The 20,397-nt window shown below is 43.0% G+C and overlaps 1 protein-coding gene across 3 annotated transcripts in view; it reads right to left on the minus strand.

The window, feature by feature from the left end:
- Nucleotides 1-20,397, minus strand: part of LOC125768584 (protein scabrous) — a 64,676-nt gene that overhangs the window by 5,614 nt on the left and 38,665 nt on the right. For all 3 annotated transcript variants that reach the window (XM_049436453.1, XM_049436451.1, XM_049436454.1), the window contains exon 4: nt 8,393-8,986. In XM_049436453.1, coding sequence (XP_049292410.1) covers nt 8,393-8,986 — 594 coding nt within the window. The remainder of the gene's footprint in view (nt 1-8,392; nt 8,987-20,397) is intronic.

Below are 20,397 nucleotides of genomic sequence, written 5' to 3' on the forward strand. Positions count from 1 at the left end.
CGCTCTTCACCAACACACAATGTGTGCAGCTCGTTTATTCGATCCACCATTTAAGTTGGTAAAATTGAAACTATGCATAAAATGGAGCCTTTTTACGCTGTGTGAGTGTGTGGTTGAGTTTTCCGCGAAATGTCTCGTATCGGTCCTTGCGCGATGGTAATAGTTGAACGATAGATAACTCTCACCATCGGGTTCTGTTCGTATATGGAACGGTTTGTATGGGTACAGCCATCAATAAAGCGATAGTACCCGGAAGCAAAAACCGTGCCAGTATGCAGGGACGATCCATTCCATCCGTTTTCTAGTATGTTGTTGGCAGTATTGAAATCATAAATCGATGGTGGCAAAATGTGTCAATGATGGAAACGTGAGTATTTTGGCAGCTATCGTATGCAACGTTTCCGGTGCTGTTTTGTAAGTGGCAAAGGGAACGATTCGAGATGGGTTCGATAAAAGAGCAATCGAAATATTCAATTTTTTTTTTTACCAACTCTCTGATGGGAAATAGTTATTATTTTGGGGGGAAAAAGGGAAACACGTTTTGGTTGGACACACGTTTTTGGTCAACTCATTCCCATAATGTGTATGCAGTGGAAATGTATTGAGCATCGATCCACTTCCATATAGGTCCTTGTCTGTCCCGATCCGCCGGCAACATCGACACCGTCACAATGGGAAGTTTGAATTTAGAAAGTTCCTGATAGAATGCATCAGAATAGAATAGAATGTTCAATTTCCACGTAAGATAAACATGTGAAAAAAACCGCAACACAATACGCCTTGTGAAATTTTAACAATGCGATTACTCAAGCATTCTGCAACATTCTACCAATGGTAGAATCTTACATGACAATCTCATTTGTGGCAGCTGACGCATTTGATTGATGCGGCACATTTCGATACTAAATTTGCGTTACGACAGCACACAATCATCTCATTGCTCATTGCTGCTCACGACATCATTTCGACTGCATCCGTCCGGTGTGGTGGTAGCTGGTGGTGATATATGTGTAGTGTGCCAGGAATTAAGCAACCACATTCCCAACCATACTCTCCCAAAACAGTGGTGCAGAATCATCCATCACCTCAAGGGCGGTGGTACCGTATGGTGACAGGTCCGTTCCTTCATCTCATCTGTCCATTCAATCAGCTTTTGATTTTCTAATCTTCCCTCATCCGTTAGATGGTGGGATGTTTCTGTCACGACCCAGAATGTGCTTTCTGTCGATAAAACATCGTTTCAGCATCATCGGAACCCACACCGGGTGCCGTTTGGACGTACGAAGGCTGTTTGTACTGCATATTTTATGAAACACAGTCCAACAGTTTGCAGTGGGTTTTGCGACTCAAGTTTACACTCCGTTCTGTTCGTCGTGCAAATGTTGGTCGAGGTTAATTAGAGCGTATTTTTCAGTCGAAACGATTCAATTAAATGAGATGCGGTAAAACGGGTAGGGGGCTTTTCGATTGGTTTTGGCTACAATTAATGAAATGAGAACCGAAAAAAAGAGAAATAATATTTTTCTTTGGTGTGGGAAAATTAATTGACACTGCTCACTGAACCAGTACACACTTGTACCGAATGCTTGAAACATGCAAAATGGCAATGAAAATTCATTCCAGTAAATGAATCAACCCCGAAACAGAACTGAATAACCCTTTCTTTATTTGTCTGGGCCGAAAATGTTCTTCCCATGCTGCTACAAAACTTTAGATAGATAAACTTTTTGCAGGGAGCTTTTTGTGGTCGTTGGGGTGAAAAAAAAATCCCATAACAAACCCTAGAGGGTTATTTTTTGCACATTCACACACACACACATACTCATGGTAAATGCATTTCCAAATGAAACCGGCAGAGTCGGAAAATCGGTTTCTATCGGTTGTAACTTTTGCTTACGTTTGCACCACATTCTGAAGAGGCCGTGGCATATATTTACGCTACCGGGTAATGCTGTAATCTTGTAGATGAATTTTCTTCCACGGATCTAGTCCTTTGCTCAATGTGGATCCGCGTGGCCGGTAATGTTCGGCACGAATACCGAACCATATCTTCTATGGTACGGTAAACAAACACGTCAACTTCAACATTGGTGAATTGCGCTGCGCTGTGTGTTTGGGAAAACATTCCGAAAACCTCCGTCCCTTTTACATCCGACTGCATCGCTATAAATCTCATTTTGCTTTAGTTTATTTATTTCTTCCCTTGAGTTCGGGCGAGTTCGCGCTGCGGCCTGTCGCGTGGTAGATTTTCACGCGAAGCTTTTGTGCATAACGAGACGATTCGTTCGTAATGGGAGATCCTTTCCGTTTCACCGACAGGGAAGGCGTCTGTTTGGGTGTGCAGAGTTTTGTAAAGCTTATTCGCGCAAAAGATCGCACACCCTGAAGAAAGTGCGCAAGACAGCATGTTTCTGTCGGCATTTGTTTCAAACCAGCTCTCCAGCACCACCAGGCAAATGTTCGTCCCTTATTCCCAGCGCACAATATGGGAAACAATAGACGTGACGCTTGAGATATGTCCACCATCGGTTAAAGTATGTGCACGGATGGAAGTGGTTTTGCATATCTTAAGCAAGTGTACCATCATCCGATTGGTGGAAAGAGAATGGCTTTTGCAGTGCATCACTTGGTGTGATGCACTTGTGCAGTTGAGGGTTTCTTTCTCCCTCTTTCTCCCTCAGTACGTGTGTCTTTCCAAAGGATATGGATTTCGCATGCACGACGGATCAGTGGATTGTTTGCATTGTTTCCGTTTGAAGTTGTGACCATCTTAGTGGATGGAACTCTTCGCCATCGTTGGCTTCTTGCATGACTGCGATGTCAACAGCTTCGTACGTCCGAGGTCGTGGCTTATGATGGGATTACATTTTTCTTGAGTGAAGCACTCAAAATTGTAACCTTCGTCTTCAGAGAACCCTTCAGCGGGAATTGTAAAAAAACGAGTTTGGAGCAGCAACTGACACAAAGCAATTCAATATCCATCACACAGCATTCCGATGCAGTACGATTGTGTTATGATTGTGTGATCTTTCCCTCGGTTTAGAATGCACGTACGAGTTGGATTGAGGTACTTAGCGAAAGTTCTGTTGCGATTTTCGACTTCAACTTCCACTGTTACAACAGCCGCTCATGTTTATTTGTCCTGTAGCATACGGTTGGATGTGTGTGGGAAAATTTTATTGGACGCTGGTTACTGGGAGTATACCAGCAGGGTAAGGTATGGTTTATCAATCTGTCCTGTCATGCACCAGTTCCAATCATTCCACCATCAAACGCTTCCGTTGGATCAAACGAAACACGCTACGAAGGATGGATTTTTAATACATTGAGTCGAGCGAGTTTGCTGTATTATCTGTCGTCGTCGAGGTTTTCCCTCGTAATACGATAATACAATTTCCTGCCGTCCTTTTTCTTCCCCCCTCCCCCCTCTTCAATTGCGCCTTCCAACGGACAAAACGCTACGGCATAACGTAATTTCATAATACATTCCAATTGTCCTCCGTCGTTCCTTTCCAGCCTGACGCCTGTCGGTTCGATCTCAGAACGGCTACCGATAGGTTACCGATACGGTAGTAGTGATATCGAAGCATTCGCTTTCGGCATCGCATAACGATATTAAGCGATCATGCATAAATTTCTGCTCGTTGTACTCATCCCGAGCTAATGGATGTAGCCGTCCATTCGTCGTGTACGGCTGGCCGTGGAAAACGTGGTCGGAAAGCTGAAATGAATCAGCCCTTCCGTAACAGGAACGAGCTTTGTGGATGTTGTGGCACCAAACTCTAGACCAACTTCAGCTTAAGGACACACTGACGCTGCGAATGATGTACCCGGTATCGGGTGTCTTTGCGTGTGTTCTCGGTATTTTACGTCGGTTTTTCTGCTCTTGTTCCAGGGATGGTTCGGAAAATGGGACGCTCACTTATGAAAAAGATCATAGCAATCGGAGCTTCAACGGGTAGAGCCGGGCCAAATGGTACAATCGACCGATGTCATAATTTCATACACGATGTTCAACGAACCGGGAGCAGGTTCAATTGGAAAATCAACCACAGTGCTGTGAGATTTTGCATTCTATTCTCGGGAAAAAAAATTGTGCTTTCTGTTTTTTTTTTTTTGTGTTTCCCCGCTTCCGAACGTAACTCACCAATCCATCGGTGACTTTTTCCAACGGGTAAACCATTGAACAATCATTCACCGAAGAACTTCATCTCAAGATCAATGACTTATCGAGATTTAAGCGTCTCGCTCACACACATAAAACCGATTGTGCGTTTTTGCTGTTTTCCCGTTATGCTTTTGCCCCTTGCAAGGAAAATTGGTTACAACCACCTTCACAGTGCCGTCCACTTCAAGACGATGACGGCCCCAACTGGAGTGTGGAGGATTCTTTTTCTGTGTGCAGTAAGGTTTCCAGATACTGATCGAGATAGAGCAGCAGGCAGGCACACGTGAAGAAGTTTTGTCCGCCTGTTTTTTTGTTCGCTTCTTCTCCGTGGCACTTCGACACGTTCCGGCTCATATGGTGTACGGTTGAACGCTCGCCCGTTCAATGAGCGGGAAACGATGAATTGGCAAAAATACAAAATCGCACCAAGATGCGAAAGGATGTGCCGAACGAATGCCGTTAAGATGACACTCCACTTCTTGCGCTTTGGGGTGAGTGTTGTATTCGATGTGAACCCTTTTTTCCCCCGCTGTTGGGGGCTGTAAGAAGGATTCGATTTTTTTCTTCTCTCAAGCATTTTCTTTTGCTGGGAAATTTCCTTCCTATTTGGAGTAAGAGTTTTTAGCACAAAGTTCCAAGAGCATGGAACAAAAAGCAGACGCCAAGATATAGCCAGCACATAATTTGCGTATAGCCACACATACGAGCAGCAGCACAGCCGCATCGGTTGGATAAAGCTTGGAACCGAACCGAAGTCACATCGAAATTGGAACGTGCCGAACAGCTTCATCGTAGGATTCGGGCAACCGTATAGGCCCGGGTAAGGCAAAGCAATCACCATTACCGCAAAACGTCACCCATGTTTTGTAATCATTACCGTACCGCAATTCAATTAAATCGTTCATAAAATGGTTTTCGGGCCACTAATATGCAATCGATCCGGGTTCCGAGTACTGGCGTGGAATGCTTTGTGTGATGTTCTGGTTACAGAGATAGCACACACAAATACATATGGGTCGTTTAATAATTCCAAAATTGATGGAAGAACGGGAAACCCCAGCAATTGAATGGAATGATGCAGTTAGAATTATGAGTACACATTTAGCTCATTTTGAATTGCGTATGTGAGATGCATACTAAAGATGCAGGACGGTGAACTTGGCGGGTTTGCGGTAGTGGACGCAATTCAATTGTAAGTGAATGCTTTCTTCATTGGCAATGGTGGAAGATAAGCTTAATTGGATAGGAACGAAACAACATGCACGAGATGCCGATGAACTTAGCGATAAGGGCCAATCTTCGTACGTAGCGAATGTCTTTGATTACCATGAGGTGGCTAATTAGTATCGTTTTGAGGTGTCTTTAATTGTTTTCGCTGGTAGATGAAGATGGTGCGATTGTAGGTAAATAAACCGTTTAATATCCCGCATCTTGATGCTTCAATGATTATTTAAATGAATACAATACACTTGAACACTTAATACTCGTCTAATAGTAATTTAGTTGGAATTCTAATGTCAATTCTTCAGAAATTGAGAGGATATCGCTTATCGTCTAAAGTGATTTATCTTCTGGATCACAAGAATTAGATCTAATAGAGATACTTCAAAAAAGGGTCGGCTTGGTGGTGTATGGGATAACCGGCGCTTCTTCCACACGACAGGACCGGGTATCAAATCGCATCCAGAATTTCTCCTCGTAGCAAGGACTGACTATCGGGTTAGGCGCTAAAAATAAGTCTAGTAAGCCAGACATGGCTGGCGTGACCTTATAGGTTGTTAAAGACAACAATAGAGAGAGATAAAGAGAGAGTTATCTCAAATCTCTACTGGAGTCTTTTTTATGTAAAGGGAGGAAAATAAAATAAAATCACGATCTGTGATTGAGTTACAAATGAATAAAATCCTTCGAAATGAGGCTCTCTTTTATGCTACGAAATAATCTGCTTAAGGAGAATATATTTTCAATTTCCAAGAACTTCTTTATTTAGAGCCTTGTTCATATTTCGAACAGAATTCGTACCTTGGCAAGGTACTGGGGTTGAGTAATTTTACAAAATGCAAATCAAAATCCTGCTTCAAAACCTAACATCGACATACGGAATTGATGAATCGGTTTCGAATGCTTATCAAAAGCTTGTTCACAGAACATTCCGTCGTAGAAAGGCACAAACAGTAACGGTACGGTGCACGAAACAGACGCACAGATGACTTATTCTATCAGTCTCTGGAAACATCAGCGGGAGTGTCTGCCTACCGTACATTTTACGACGCACACACTAATTTGCATCACCCTACATTTCGAGACAAATGTTTATTCCCAGGCGAAATGAATTTTCCCCGGTCTCATCATGTTGAGCGTATGTCAGGCGTACATGTCGTGTATTATTCTACCATCTCGGTTATCGCGTTTCAAATTTAGCTCCCGCTACCGTGTTGGTTACGCACAATCGTTCCCCGAGACGAGGCGTTTCACTGCACGAGCTTTTCCACGTCCTATGTCATGCTGCTGCTGCCTCTGCTACGTGTTATGCTGCTACCATCAATCAATAAGAGGAAAGTTATTTCAGCTTTCCAGAAATGCGATTTCCCTGCGGAAAGCTCACTCAGGTGAATTGATGTCCGTTGACGGATGCCACCAAAGGACTTCGGTATCATCAAATCCCCCCCGTACCGTAGGTATCCCAGTCAGAATACCCGTGGGGCTATTCAACGATATGCGCAAAAAAAATGTCTGAGAGACGAACGACGATATCTACCTTTAGGGGTCCTGCCAGAGAACAAAAAACTAAAAAACTGAAGCTGTGAGCGCAGAACAAAGAAAAGTCACAGGTAGAACGTCAGGCAACACCACGCTGGACACTTGCGTGCGAGCGTTTTCGGGCTTTGCCGGAAATCCGGCGAAGGTAATTTAAATTTCACGCTTGTCAACTTTTCGATCATTCGCGTTATTTCCTTCCCTGCTCGAACCTCTCCTCAACTCAACTCATATCAAAACCACGGCAGAAAGTTTTTCGGGGACGAAATCAAGGACTCTTACATCTATGTTGTCCCGGGGACAAAAAAAAATTCCAACCGGATGGTGGTGGTACTGGTGGCGATAGACGATGTTTGGCTAATGAATGTGCACACACGGGTTTTTGGACCGGTCAAATGTTTCATACGGCTGAAGTACCTGCATGATGGTGCATCATGGCGTCTAACACTCTATATGGATAAGGATGGCTTGTCTCTATGTTACGGTCCATTCGACGGGCGCTCTTACACGGTTACGCCGTGGAACCGTACAGGAAGAATCGGTTGCCGCCGGTTGGAAAACATTGTCCCATGTTCCGAAAATATCGAAACAAGTGAAGCATACCCCATACTAAGCGCGGGAACGCGTTTTTTTCTTCTCGATCTTTTTTTTTAATTTTCTGGCTTAACACAAGTATTGGCGTTGTGCATGGTTCGCGTAGCCCAATTTCCTAACCCGGTGCAGGAGATGGCGCAGTTAGGGTGCATTAGAGCGCAACGTGCAAAATCCGTGTACCGTTCGTTCGCCCGATCGATCGATTGATCGTGTGCAGTGTGGTGGAGAAATGATCCTACCGGCAACCGACAGCGTCACGACAGGTTTTCCCGTTTGATTATCAAATTTTGCGGTGAACAATTTTTCATTAAATGTTATGTACCGCCAAACATGGGAATCGCTTTAGTACGTTGTACGCGAATGCGATGTAGCAGCCAAACTCTTTCCTAGATCGGAACATCATTGTGTGTTGGTTAGATACCGTGAAGGATGGTTGCTGTTCCGATTTCGTTTTGTTTAAATGGTACTGTTACGTTCATTGGCAGCAGTAAATGATTAATGAGTAACAGCATAGGGGACGAACCGTTGCAGTGTTCGTCAAAGTGGAGAACCTAGATTCAATGTTATAGGGAGTTTTGTTATTCATGTAAACGCCAAAAAGAATTCCTAAAATTAACCATTGCAAATCTAGATACTTCTATCCAACCTGCACTTCAACTGAGGGAAATTTTAGCTATTTTTCGAACCAATGGATTCTTGTGTGGAATTTTGTTGAATTTTATGTTACTTATCTTGTTGTAAATTTAAAGAAATTTTACAATTGAAAATGTAATTTGAATCTTTTCAGCTACAAGACTAAATTCTTACTAAATGTCATGTAAATGATACCGGACAACCTGAAAAATGTAATTATTTATTTTGACAGCTGCCTACCTTCTCGAGCCGATTGTGTGCCATTTCCCGGTGCAGTACGGACGCGGAACGAATCCTTGCCAGCTCATCCTTCAGTTCGTGCACCTCACCCTGTAACCGCTTGACCGTGTCCCGTTCCTCCTGCAGTGCGCTCACACTGACCGCCATCGCTTGAATGCTTTTGGCTGCATTGTGTACCTCCTCCCGCACAACCCCCTGTTCTGAGGCGGCCTGCGCAACACCAAACTCAACCTTGGCAATTTCTCGCCTCATATCCGGTACCGTCTTCTCGAACTTGCCCTGTATCGCCTCAACATCCTCGAGCAGTTCCAGCATGGAACCGTGCAGCTTATCGAGACCCACGATCTGGCGGCTTACGTTGAAGCTAGCGCTTGCCAGACGTCGCTGTTCGATCTCGACGCTACGCAACCGATCCGCCAGCCGATGGCCGTGCAGTTCGCTCAGTTGTCGCTTCATCACGCTTTGCTTCACCTCCAGCTCGTGCAGCTGCTGCCGAATGAAGCGCTGATGACGCATCCGATGGTCCGCTTCCGGCTCGACGAAATCGATCGTATGCGGTAGGATCGATTTATCTCTCGGTGCCGATGTGCCATCCTAAGTGAAATGAGAAGAGATAAAAAGGGGTGGAAATTTATTACTAAACAGATAACACACATTCACACATAAAGTTTCTTGTATTGTTTGAGCTTTAAAAACGCTTTAAAATCGTGCTAAAGCTCGATCAGTTGCCGTCCCATTTCCCATATAGATAAAGATAAAGTCCCGAGGATAGCAAAAAAGGGGGAAAAGACCTTAAATTTATTCGTCTTTACGCCTCGCAAATAACTAATTCAGTTGTATCCTCCGGCTGACCGACAGAGATTGCTAAGTGTAACTCGACCGTTCCCATCACTATCGAAAATGCTCCTGCACGGGGATTAACACATGGGAGTTTCAAAAGGGGATTTTTTTTTTCACTTCCCAAAAATTTACAACCACAACCACCCGATGGGCCCGGGAGAGCACCATTTAGAAACGAACCGATCGCCGGTGGGAACTGGTTTGAATTAATAATTAACATTCCGTGCACCAAAAAGTGCGCAACCGTTGATCACGTTCATACTGGGTTGCGTACCGGGAAAGGCGTTTTTGGTTGGAGGGGAGTGAGGTTTTTCCCACCCAGCTTTCCTTTAAACCTCTTAGAAAATACGCTCCACCAATGCCAATACCGGGTGGTGGAGGGGCCTGAAGTTTTTTTTGGAATTTTCCAAAATCACTGTGAAAGGGTACCGACGGCCATTGGGCTCCCGATGATTTCGATCATTGGGTAGAATGGGCCACTGCAAACCGTTTCCACAAACCATACGGAACGTTTTCGGAATTGAATTTATAATAAACCCAGTGTAGCGCACCAGTAACAACAAGCGTGGCTCGTTCTGGGATAGGAGGTGAATGGGATGGGATGGTAGGTTGGCAGCAATAACATTTGGAAGAAATGGTACGTTTTATTATTCAGTAGATTTTGACCTTTACGAACCATCGCACTATGCCGCAGGTCACGTGCCAACCAACGCGTGTGCGAAGGATTACGAGGGAACTACTAAACAAAAAAAAAAAAAAACAAAAAACGAGACCAGAAAAATAACATTCATTTCATTTCAGCGTTACACAACCACCGTTTTACCTGATCCGCCTACCCTGCAGTATTTGGGTTGTAAAATGCGTCCAGCTGCTTCGTTTTACGCCCGACCGTTTGATGTTGTACGGTCGGCATTACACTAGTTGGAGGAACTAAAATTATACAATTATAGTCTTTGTTTCGTTTCACTTTATCAGTCAGCCAGCCAGCCCCGTTCTTAGCCTGATAGGGGGTGGATGATGATGATGCTAATAGACGTTGGAGTTGTGTGTGTGTGTGTGTGTGGAGCAAAGTTTTGAACCATGTAATAAATATACTTCATCGTTCCCGACTCCCGACGGCAATGAGCGTATTCCCTAATGATGCAAAAACGGATCCACACAAATATACTAGGAAGCTGTCCGAAAAAGGCACCAATGGTAGTGTATACCACGCACCTTCCGATACTCGAGCCACCGTAGCAAATATTTTGGGGGTGAATGCTGCTAGATGAAACTTCATCCCCCAATAAGGTATTACAACATGGCAGTCTCCCACAGTTCTCGTCAATGTAACTTCTCAAATGTGTGTGTGTATGTGTACTACGGAGAGGCAAATTTGGAATGCTTTAGGCCAAACGCCGCAGGATCAAACATGGTAAGGTTGCTATGTTGCACGCCATTTGCCAGAAAATGTGGCACGTTTATCATATCGCTTTCCCTGGTGTAAAATAAACATTTCACCCGGCACAGAAACACGAGCAGGCAAGTATCAAATTATGTACGTAATTAAGGGAAAATGCTGTAAGGGATGAAAGTGTGATCTATGTCTGTGTGTGTGTGTGTGTGTGTGTTGGTATGGATGCACTGCGAGAGCACTGTAGCTTGTAACGTTTTGTAAATCGTAGTACAAATGCATTCTACCACTCTGCTACAAATGCGGTTTGACGATGCCTTCCAGGAAAATGTGGTTAATGTGCAGCGGTTTTTGCAGTGAAGAGAGCTATAGCATTCGGTACGAGTATTCAATCAACTTAATTAACCACAAATAATGATTCGGCTTGTAACAAACCGTTTCGGAATAAGTGTGTGTTGTGTGTTTGGCGCTTGGTATACAAACGAATGCCATGTACCCATTTCTCGGCAATAGGAACCCAAAAGGGAACAATTGCTATAATCGGATTGTTTGAAGGCAACCAACATTCTGGGTAGAAGCAGCACGTGCCATTTGATTGGCCAAATCATCCAGCATCCAGTTGACTCGATTTGAGCGGTGTTCAAAGGGGTTGAAAAATTGTGCAGACAAAGTTTCCCCTTCCGCACAGTAAAGTGAAAGTTCAACGATGGGGGGTTTTCAAACAATCGTTAGGTGTGTAGTGGGCATCCGAGGCAAGTCGATATGACATGGTTTCCGATTTTGTAACGAAATTTAGAATTTCATCGTAAAAACCACTCGGATGTAAAAGTGAAGTTTTTCGGTCACGTGGAAAACCTGAGGCGGGGTGGGAGAAGGATATTCTCAGGCTTAAGAATGCTTCGATGATGTTCACTGTTATATGAGATTCTCAGATGGCGAAGAGAAAAAAAATCGTGCTTTCGGAAGTTATTGAACTTATTGGAAACTATCTTCTCGTTTGTGTTTGTGTGAAGAGCGCTTTATCGGCAGTTTTGAGTGCAGCCTGGGGGAAGTATAACATGATAAGCTCATCTACGGTCTACGGCCAACCGGAAGATATATAAGCAAAATTGGATCAGGCAAACGCACGGATGGCATCAAGGAATACTAATTCAAAAACTTTCGGTCGAAACCGAACACAAAGCACCGGAGGTTCGTGGTTGGCGTGCCAAGACGACGAGGCGAGTCGGAACAACGGAATAAGTTTTGCTTCGATCCGGATGACCGCGCCGTTAGGACACGTACCGAAAATACATCTCTTCTCGCACGAATTAAAATGGGGTTATGGCTGGGCTGCTCGTGGGCAGGTGGATGGTCCGTGCGTGATGGAAAAGCCCCAAGAAAAGCACTATCCTGGCCCGGGTTGTGACAAAGCGAAGCGAAGCAACGGGGCCATAGGCTAACGAGCAAAAAAAAAGTCACAATTTCTTACATTATAGAACAAAAAACGGAAAAGAGAAATAAAAACTGTAATGAAAACGTTCACGTAGCTACTTTCGAGCTACTGCTGTAAATGAGTTTCTCGGTCAGCCCTTTTTCCTTTGGCCCCGTAGGGTTAAAATGGTTTCACCGCTTTCCGACCCAGCGAAAGATTAACTATTCTTTTTTGTTGTTGCCTTTGCTCCATTACCTAAGAGAGGGCTACCTCTTTTCCTCGGGCCGGAAAATGAGGAAGTAAAACATATTGAGCATGGCAACGAACGTTCGCCTTCCATTTTTTTGTTGTAGCTCAACATTGGTCCCGTTGTTTGCTTCCTTCATTTTAATTTTTTACGTGTCGAATGTTTGCTGTTTGCACACCGAGAAAGTGCAACCGTGTGGCTGCACCCGTTACAGTGTTGCAAAGTGCCATCTTAGTGGTAAAGGAGCGGAGCGAAAAAAAAAACACACGGACAACCTACATGTGGGTACAATAATTGAACCCCATTTGCCCTTTACTTTTTAACGTTGAGTTCAACTAAAAAAAAAGCAACACACACACACACACAAGACTGTACCATCAGGTAAAGATAGTTCGTACGCTTTCGGGAGAGAGTGAAAAACAAAGCAGTGAGAAAAATTGTACCACCTCAGGATAGAAACATTTACACACATATAAACACACATACACACACACACACACACACACACACACACACACACACACACACACACACACACACACACACACACACACACGTGAGAAAAGGTTTTTCCCACACGGAAGTCGGATTGCAGTGAGGTGTTTTGCCAAGCGAACCGTAACGCCACCGTCGTAGTGGGCGGCTTTTGTGTGAAGCAGATTTTTGCGGTTTTTCTGCACGATGAAACCCGGATGCGTCCTAACGAGGTTGAAAATTAGGATGTAAGCTACAGGGATGCGCTGTTGTTGGTGGAGCGTTTTTGTTTTTTTCTGCTTCTTTTTCCACTACTGCTGCTGCTGCAATACAATCAGTGTGCGGATGAAAACCCAACTGGGGAGCTACGGGGGAGAGAGAGAGAGAAAAAAACAACTTTCCCATCGTTGTAGCTGAACAAGTATAAAACGGGGGTGTGTTGTTTTGGGGTTGAATGCGTTTGCATCTGTTTGCAGTGATGCTTCTTCGTTAAGAGCGTGTGGATGTGAAATTTTGTTGTTGTTTTTTTTTCTTTCTTTACTGTGCAATGTATATATTTGCACATTTTCTTTACAGCGAGCAGCTAAATCTGCTTTTCACCATTTGGGCTGCGTACGTTAGTTTTTGTACCCGTTAGAGTTAGGTCAAACAAAGAAGTTATAAAATTGTATTTGCATCTAGCAGGTGGTTTTGTGAAAAATGCACCTGAATGTAGTAAAACAAACTTTTTGGCACCACACACACACACACACATGCACGCACACATATGCATTAAGAGCCAAAAGTACGGAACGAAGGATTAATCTTCCGCAAGGGTTAGGCACCCCATGCGTTTAACGATCACAGGTTGGAGCGGTACTTTTAAACGATGAGTGAGAAAAAACTTCCACAAACGGTTGCAAGTCGTGCAGGATTAATGCAGTTTTCGACCATAGTACACCGAACAGGGTAAAAGTTTTAAATTGAATCGTTTGCTCTTCGGACCGCACCGAAAAAACGTTTGCGGCAGCACCTGGACATATTAATTTATCGTTTGCGAAATGGATTGCAGTTACAAAACTCACCAAAAACCGAACCATACATTCACACTGAACGTGTAAATGATGATGACAAACGGCTGTTCGTGCATGTTTTCCTGCACAGCACGTACATGGTGAGAATTTTTCATCATTAAGTGGCGCTCCGTGCATGACGCAGCCAGATTGTACCGGACGCCGACCAGGCGTCTCCATCGGCACCCGCCAGAAACGGGTTGCATTTAGAGTTGTATTAAAATTGGTACATTTTTCAGCAGGTTTTACACGAAATTGCACACTGAGTTTTTTTTTGTTTTTGCAGATATGGTCAGTTATTTCTTCGTGCACTCTGTTGGTTCCCAGCAGCCCGCTACACGGTTGCAATTCGGGTTGGAATAATGAAATTAAAACAAATCGCTTAAATTGCACTTTTCAGGTGAATAAACAAATCTGTACCGGTGGGAGGTGAATCGAGATTGAACCGGGCGATGAATTGTACCAATAAGGGAGGGTAAAGAAAAAACAGGAAAGGAAACCTGTATGGGCTGGTGTTCCCGAAACAACCAACTATATGCATCACGATCGCGATGCCCACCGAGAACAAAACCACGCAGCGATGAGTTCGTCCTGTGTTTTCTTTTTTCGCTCTCCGTTTTTTTTAGCTGCCGGTTGTACATCCCACATTCATGCTCCCTGCAGGAATAAAAGGGGATATGGGGTGGTCGGCAAACGGTGCGAAAAGGGTCATGCTTTTCAGCATGGGCACTCAATAATCGGTTCACGGTTGGAAAAACATTCAAACGATTCCGGTTGCTCTAACGCGGCGGTTCGTGTTTCAAGAGGCAACATTTTGTGCGGTTAGAGGTGGACCGCGGGATGATGAGTGCAAGGATCGGTTGTGCAAGAAACTTAATTAAAAATGCAAATAAAAATGTGCACGTACGCCAACCCTGGGAATGGGTTGAAAGGAACGCTAGGGAAACGGCACAACACTTGTGCCACGTGCTACACTCTTCTTTAAATTTTCAATTCCACTCAAAAAAAGGAGAGCCAAAAACGGGCAAAAGTAAACACGAAAAAATCACAGAAAAATCGTACACCAATGTTGAGTTTAGAGAGAGAGAGAGAGAGAGATAGAGAGAGAGAAATAGAAATAGGAAAGAAAGAAAAGAAGAGGAGAAAAAAATGATGGAAAAATCGCTAGGGGAATTCGTGCCTACGACCTGTTGTTTCAGTTTGTTGATGTTGCAGTTAGATTGTTGATGATGAGCTGCATTTTTTCGTGTGTGTGTACTGTTGTGTTGATTTCAAAAGCCAGAGGAATTTCATTTTGATCGAACTAACGATGCTTTGAAACTGTTGAACCGATGAATTTTGTTATTCTGTATTTTTTTAATTGATAAACAAAAAAACAAGTCGGAAGCTCTTTGGGTATTTCATGCAGAAAAATAAAAGTTTGTTTCGGCCAATTTTCCCATATAATGGAAGTTGATGAAAAAAATTGTGCATTCTTAAAACCTTAACATACTTTTTCATTAAAAATTACAAAAACCAAATCTTAGATAAAGTGAAAAATAAAAAAATTGATAATGTTTTGTTTAAAACATTCCATTTCAGCAATAAATTCCTTTAAAATTTAAATAATATTTAGAAATAAATCATTACCATGGTTTTATTTGTTAGGATGTTGTGTTTTTTTCTTTTCCATAAATATTGTTAGTAATTAAATGAATGAATACAATAAAAGTTAATATAAATTTAAAATCCCTTAACCTTATCTCTCGCACATGATTCAAGTTTGAGTTGCTCAAACCAAAGAAGCACCTAAATGAGATTTTTGTCACAAAGGATATTACATGAAACGATTTTTTTTCCTCATGAAGGTTAACGGTTACATAAACTTAAAAGGTGCATAATTCTAACCAACCAAAAAAAAATGAAACTCAAGTGCATCACTATTGCACTGTACCCATGTATTGTCTGGTAAGCTTTCGCCTGGTCAACAAGGATTCCCTCTGTTGAAACACTTTAGCAATGAAGGGAAAGGATTATCCTATGAAGTGCTGCCATGGCCGATGGGTATTCGCTTCGAAACGTTGTTTGGTTTGGATTACGACATGCTTTCGATAGACGCGTGTCGTACCATGGACGGTGATGCCTTTGAAGTTCGGCTTCAGTGTGTCACTACTGGAACCAGCACCGGGACGAACGAACACTGTTACCCAAACTCCCGATATGAACATTCTCGTGTAAATGACACCAAAAAAAAGAAAAATAAAACAAACGACCAATCTGGCTGCATGGTTGAATCCAGTCCCTTCCGAAGAGACTAGGGACTAGGAACGAGCCGTAGAAGATGACATAGAAATTTCACCACTTTGAACCCTTTTGAGTGTGCGGTGCTTTTTGATACTGTGCATGGTCGTTCGTAACACCATGGATGCAAGATGCCACAACAGATTAACCTTTGGACGGACAACGTTCGATTGGATTTTTTTTGGGGAATAAATAAACGAAAAATTCGGAAGGCTTATTACATCAATACTTTCCTGTGATAGATCATTTAAAAAAAACTACACCTTGAAAATGGATGATCTTGTCAACAATGAAACATATCCCACAAAGGGTTAAATAGCAAAATTACCAAAGGGCATCATCATCATCCACCATATAAGTTGCATCTTATACTCCCAACGGCATGGCATGAACATGTGGCGAAGAAGCGAATGAAAAGCGATCAAAATTTCCACCAATAGTAAAAGACATGTCCCAGTGTGCTGTAATTCCACGTACGTCCCAGGTGGTCCCGAAAGTTCACCCATTAGACATACCCTTCGGGGAGAGGGGACCCCGGTTAAAAGCGTACGTATTGAATATTTTATCAAGGCTGCAGAGATTTATTTGCCTGCCTGAAACGATGTGCAGCAACTAATCGGTTGCTGTTTCGCTCGTGTTTACATGATGGTGCCTCCTGTTTACCGAGCGTTCATTCACCACAGAGCCCGAGAATTGCCCCGGACATTGGTGATATGGTTTCAATTTGTGAGCTGGAAAATTGTCGACAAATGGGGGGAAAACCCAAGACACCGTGAGGTGTCAATTGCAGCGTGCAGATGCTTGGCCATGGTCAGTGATGTTGTGATGGTGTGGGTGTGTTTATAGAATTGCAATTCTAGCACTGAGGAACCTAATTTTGTGTGAAAGAAGTTGAAGCAATGGTTGCCGTGTGTAGCAACGTGAAATGGAAAACGAAACCAGCGAAACCCTGAGTCCAGCTTATCACGTCAATCTTAGCACGAACACGCTGCATGGTATGTATACTCTGCTCTGCTAAACAAGATGTCCTTTACGGGTTTTGCTATTAGCACGTCTATTGACTCAGTATGTAGAAAACGATTGCAAACACATTTACAGCGCACAGAAGCCGGAAAACTAATCATAAAATCGTAAACAGTGCTTGAAAAACCTTTCATAATACAGCTTGGGGAGGATGATCATACGCCAAAGAAGGTGTGCGTGGCTCTGCGGCAAGAAGCAAGTGTGGCACGTGGCACTATCTTCACTTTTTTGAAAAGAAATGACTCAAGATATTGAAATGGACCGGTTAGATTGCATATTGTCACTAATGGATGAATATTGACAGCCAGAAATGTTCGGGAACGTTTTGTCGTTATTGTTGGGGCTGGTGCGAAACTTTTCGAAAAAAGTAAAGCATATTTTTTCCCCTTCACGGTACTTCAGAACAAATTTTCTTATCGATGAAAATGGAAAAGAATAAAAAAAAGATAATAATGTTACGGGTTTCAACAAAAAGGGATGGGGAAAAACTGCTCGTTGCAGAGTCTTCGATGTCAGCGACAGAAAGAAACACTCTAGCATTCGGTGCATCCGGTAGAACGATGGAAAGCAAAAAATAAAATAAAATAAAAAAATAGAAAAAAGTATATGGAAATTGAAGAAAATGTAATCGAAAAAGAAAACGAGCTAGTGCTCGAGTTGGCTTTTGTGTGTCTAGAGGTACAATGTACAAAAAGGGAAAAAGAGAAAAAAATCCAGCGACACAAACATAAACATACACTCGCTCAAACAGAGGCTCAAGCAAAAGGTGTACTACGGAGATGACAGGAGAGACCCGTCTGGATGATCCGGAAATTCAATTTGAAAGTTTTCCGGACCCAGCGATTCATTTTCTTCCTTTCTTTTTTCTTTTCCAGTACCGCTTCGCTTTCTCTTTCTACTCAACCCCGTCAAAGGGTGGTGCGCCGTTCCATTAGAGTTCTTGGTCGTTTTTTTTTGTTACTTTCTCTTTTCATCCGTTTTGCATTCATAGTACCGGTGCATTTTCACCGGTTTTTAGGCTGCGTGTTTGAGTGTATTGCTGTTTTCTACTCTTTTTTCTGTTATTGTTTTGCCTCTTTTTATTCATGTGCAGTGCGAAGGCGAACGAGAGACAGATTGACCTGGGCGTTTAGTGGAAAAAAGTTCAACGAAAAGTCTTGCACTACAGGCAAAATGGTGCAGTGATGAAACGTCAAAGAACATATGGAAAAATCGAAGGAAAAAAAGTCCGACTACAACGGTCCGATCATACTACGGGCAGTACAAGGGAAATTGATTCATGGGGTTGAAAAAAATAAATGGAGAACAATTCTGTCTCGGGTAAGGCTAACAATATGCATAACCCACGCGCGGTCGGTGGTTAGTGTCAGGTGTGGTCAAAGGGATAAAATTCCATAGGTCACTTGATGAAAGCTTGAACCATACAGAAAACCGCATGTGACCTTTTGTGTGCGGACACCCTCTTCAGGTTTCGGTTTTGCAATGGAAGTGGACCATCGTTTCAAGAGTCCTTCGGAGAAGAACTTCAACGCAATGTTTTCCTGTTACATGATCAGTGTGGAGTGGTTGAATTCTTGGATGTTTCGATAGACAAAACAAATGTGTAACAGTGTACTGAAAACTAAGCGAAAAGGGTAACGGGAAGGAATGAATTGTATGTTGACAAATGGAAGTAATTTTAGAGTTTTAGATTGATATTTAAGTTTAATAATCGTAAGAACTTGATGATATTGGGTAGGTCTACTATTTACATGTAGTTGGTTATTGGAGTTGGTAGTTGGTAGTTGGATCTATAGTATTCATGTTGTTATTGGAGTGTTTTATACGACGAATAATATATAACGGTGGAAAGGACATACTGATCTCTTTTCCTTTGGCTTTCGCACTAATGCAACGAAGGCGAAGGTGAAAAAAAGAAGTAAAAAATATTGGAAATAATAATATCGATATGGCTGGTGGAGCTAAATTGGCGTACTCTATTATGAAGCATACCCAAATTGAAGGATACATTTTGTGGATCTATCTCATCAACAATCCAACCGGTATAGTAGACATCCACCATCCAGTGCTAACGAAGCTCGCACGTGCTAGTGCTTTCACTCTGATTTGTTTTCATGCCTTCATTCATGCTTTATTCATCGCATTACGAAAGGACACGAATGTTTTCGGGGTTTCGGTGAGCCCAGAGAAAAGTGAAAGTAGTAACCTCCCTTCCACACCTCTTCCACTCTCTCTTTCCCTTCCTACCGCCATCACACGCCCGGTAGTGTCATTCGGTGTGAATGAATTGAGTTGACACTGAATGACGCCACTTCACCGAAATGGAGGCAAAGATAACAAATAAACGATGCGATGTCGAAGAACCGTAAGCATGAAGATAAGGAATACGGTAGGGCGCTCCATCCGTTTACCGTAACGCCGGGTCGCTGCAAACAAAACCGTAAGGACATCAACCGAAAGCAAACACAAAAGCGAAGGCCAGCTGACAGCGACAAACGAGAGAATGAATAAGTGAGCAGTCAGGATCTCGGGTGTGGTGTGGGAAAAAAAGGGTCAAATGAATTGGTTTTTTGCTTCATTCCAACCCCCTCGATCCACGAACAAATGTCCCATCACTGGGGGGGATGAAATGGGAAATCGTGTGTTTTTTTCTTTTTTGGCGTTGTTTTTGCACCATCTTCAGATGGACGTAATGGACGAGGGCAATGATATCATGAGGGAAATTGATGGTAAAAAGCTAAATGATCAACATCACAGATTGCCCGAAAGTTGCCGAATGGTGGTCCTATTGCCTTTAGCCGGTACCGCTGCTGTCAATGTGGATGAGAGCGAAACTTTCATTGTTGATTTTCACATGCTTTCCTACTCTCTCCTTGACGTGTATTGTTTGCTATGTCCTTTTTGGGAAAAGGGAAATTCCCCTTCCGCACCCATTTTAGGAAATGAATCTGAACACACGGGAATGGAAAAAGATTCTAAAAATGTCTTCATTTAAAGGGTGAGAAGGAAAAATTCTATGGCGTGTGCATTTGATTCCGTTTTTCCCTTCCATTTTTCTTGCATGGAGTTATTTATTTTTTTCTCTGGGAATCTCGCCAAACCCAAATGGGTCAACAAAATGGCTTTTTAGTTGAATGAGGTGACCCTCAGATGCAGGACAGAAAGGATACTTGTGGTATGTGAGTGTGTATGTGTGGTCCATTCCGGTCATAAGGTTAATTGGAGGTGGATGCTTTTTTACTCGTCCCATAACCAAACACCATTGGTATGGGTTTTTTTGGT

The sequence above is a fragment of the Anopheles funestus genome, chromosome 3RL, assembly GCF_943734845.2.
Source record: "Anopheles funestus chromosome 3RL, idAnoFuneDA-416_04, whole genome shotgun sequence".
NCBI lineage: Eukaryota > Metazoa > Arthropoda > Insecta > Diptera > Culicidae > Anopheles > Anopheles funestus.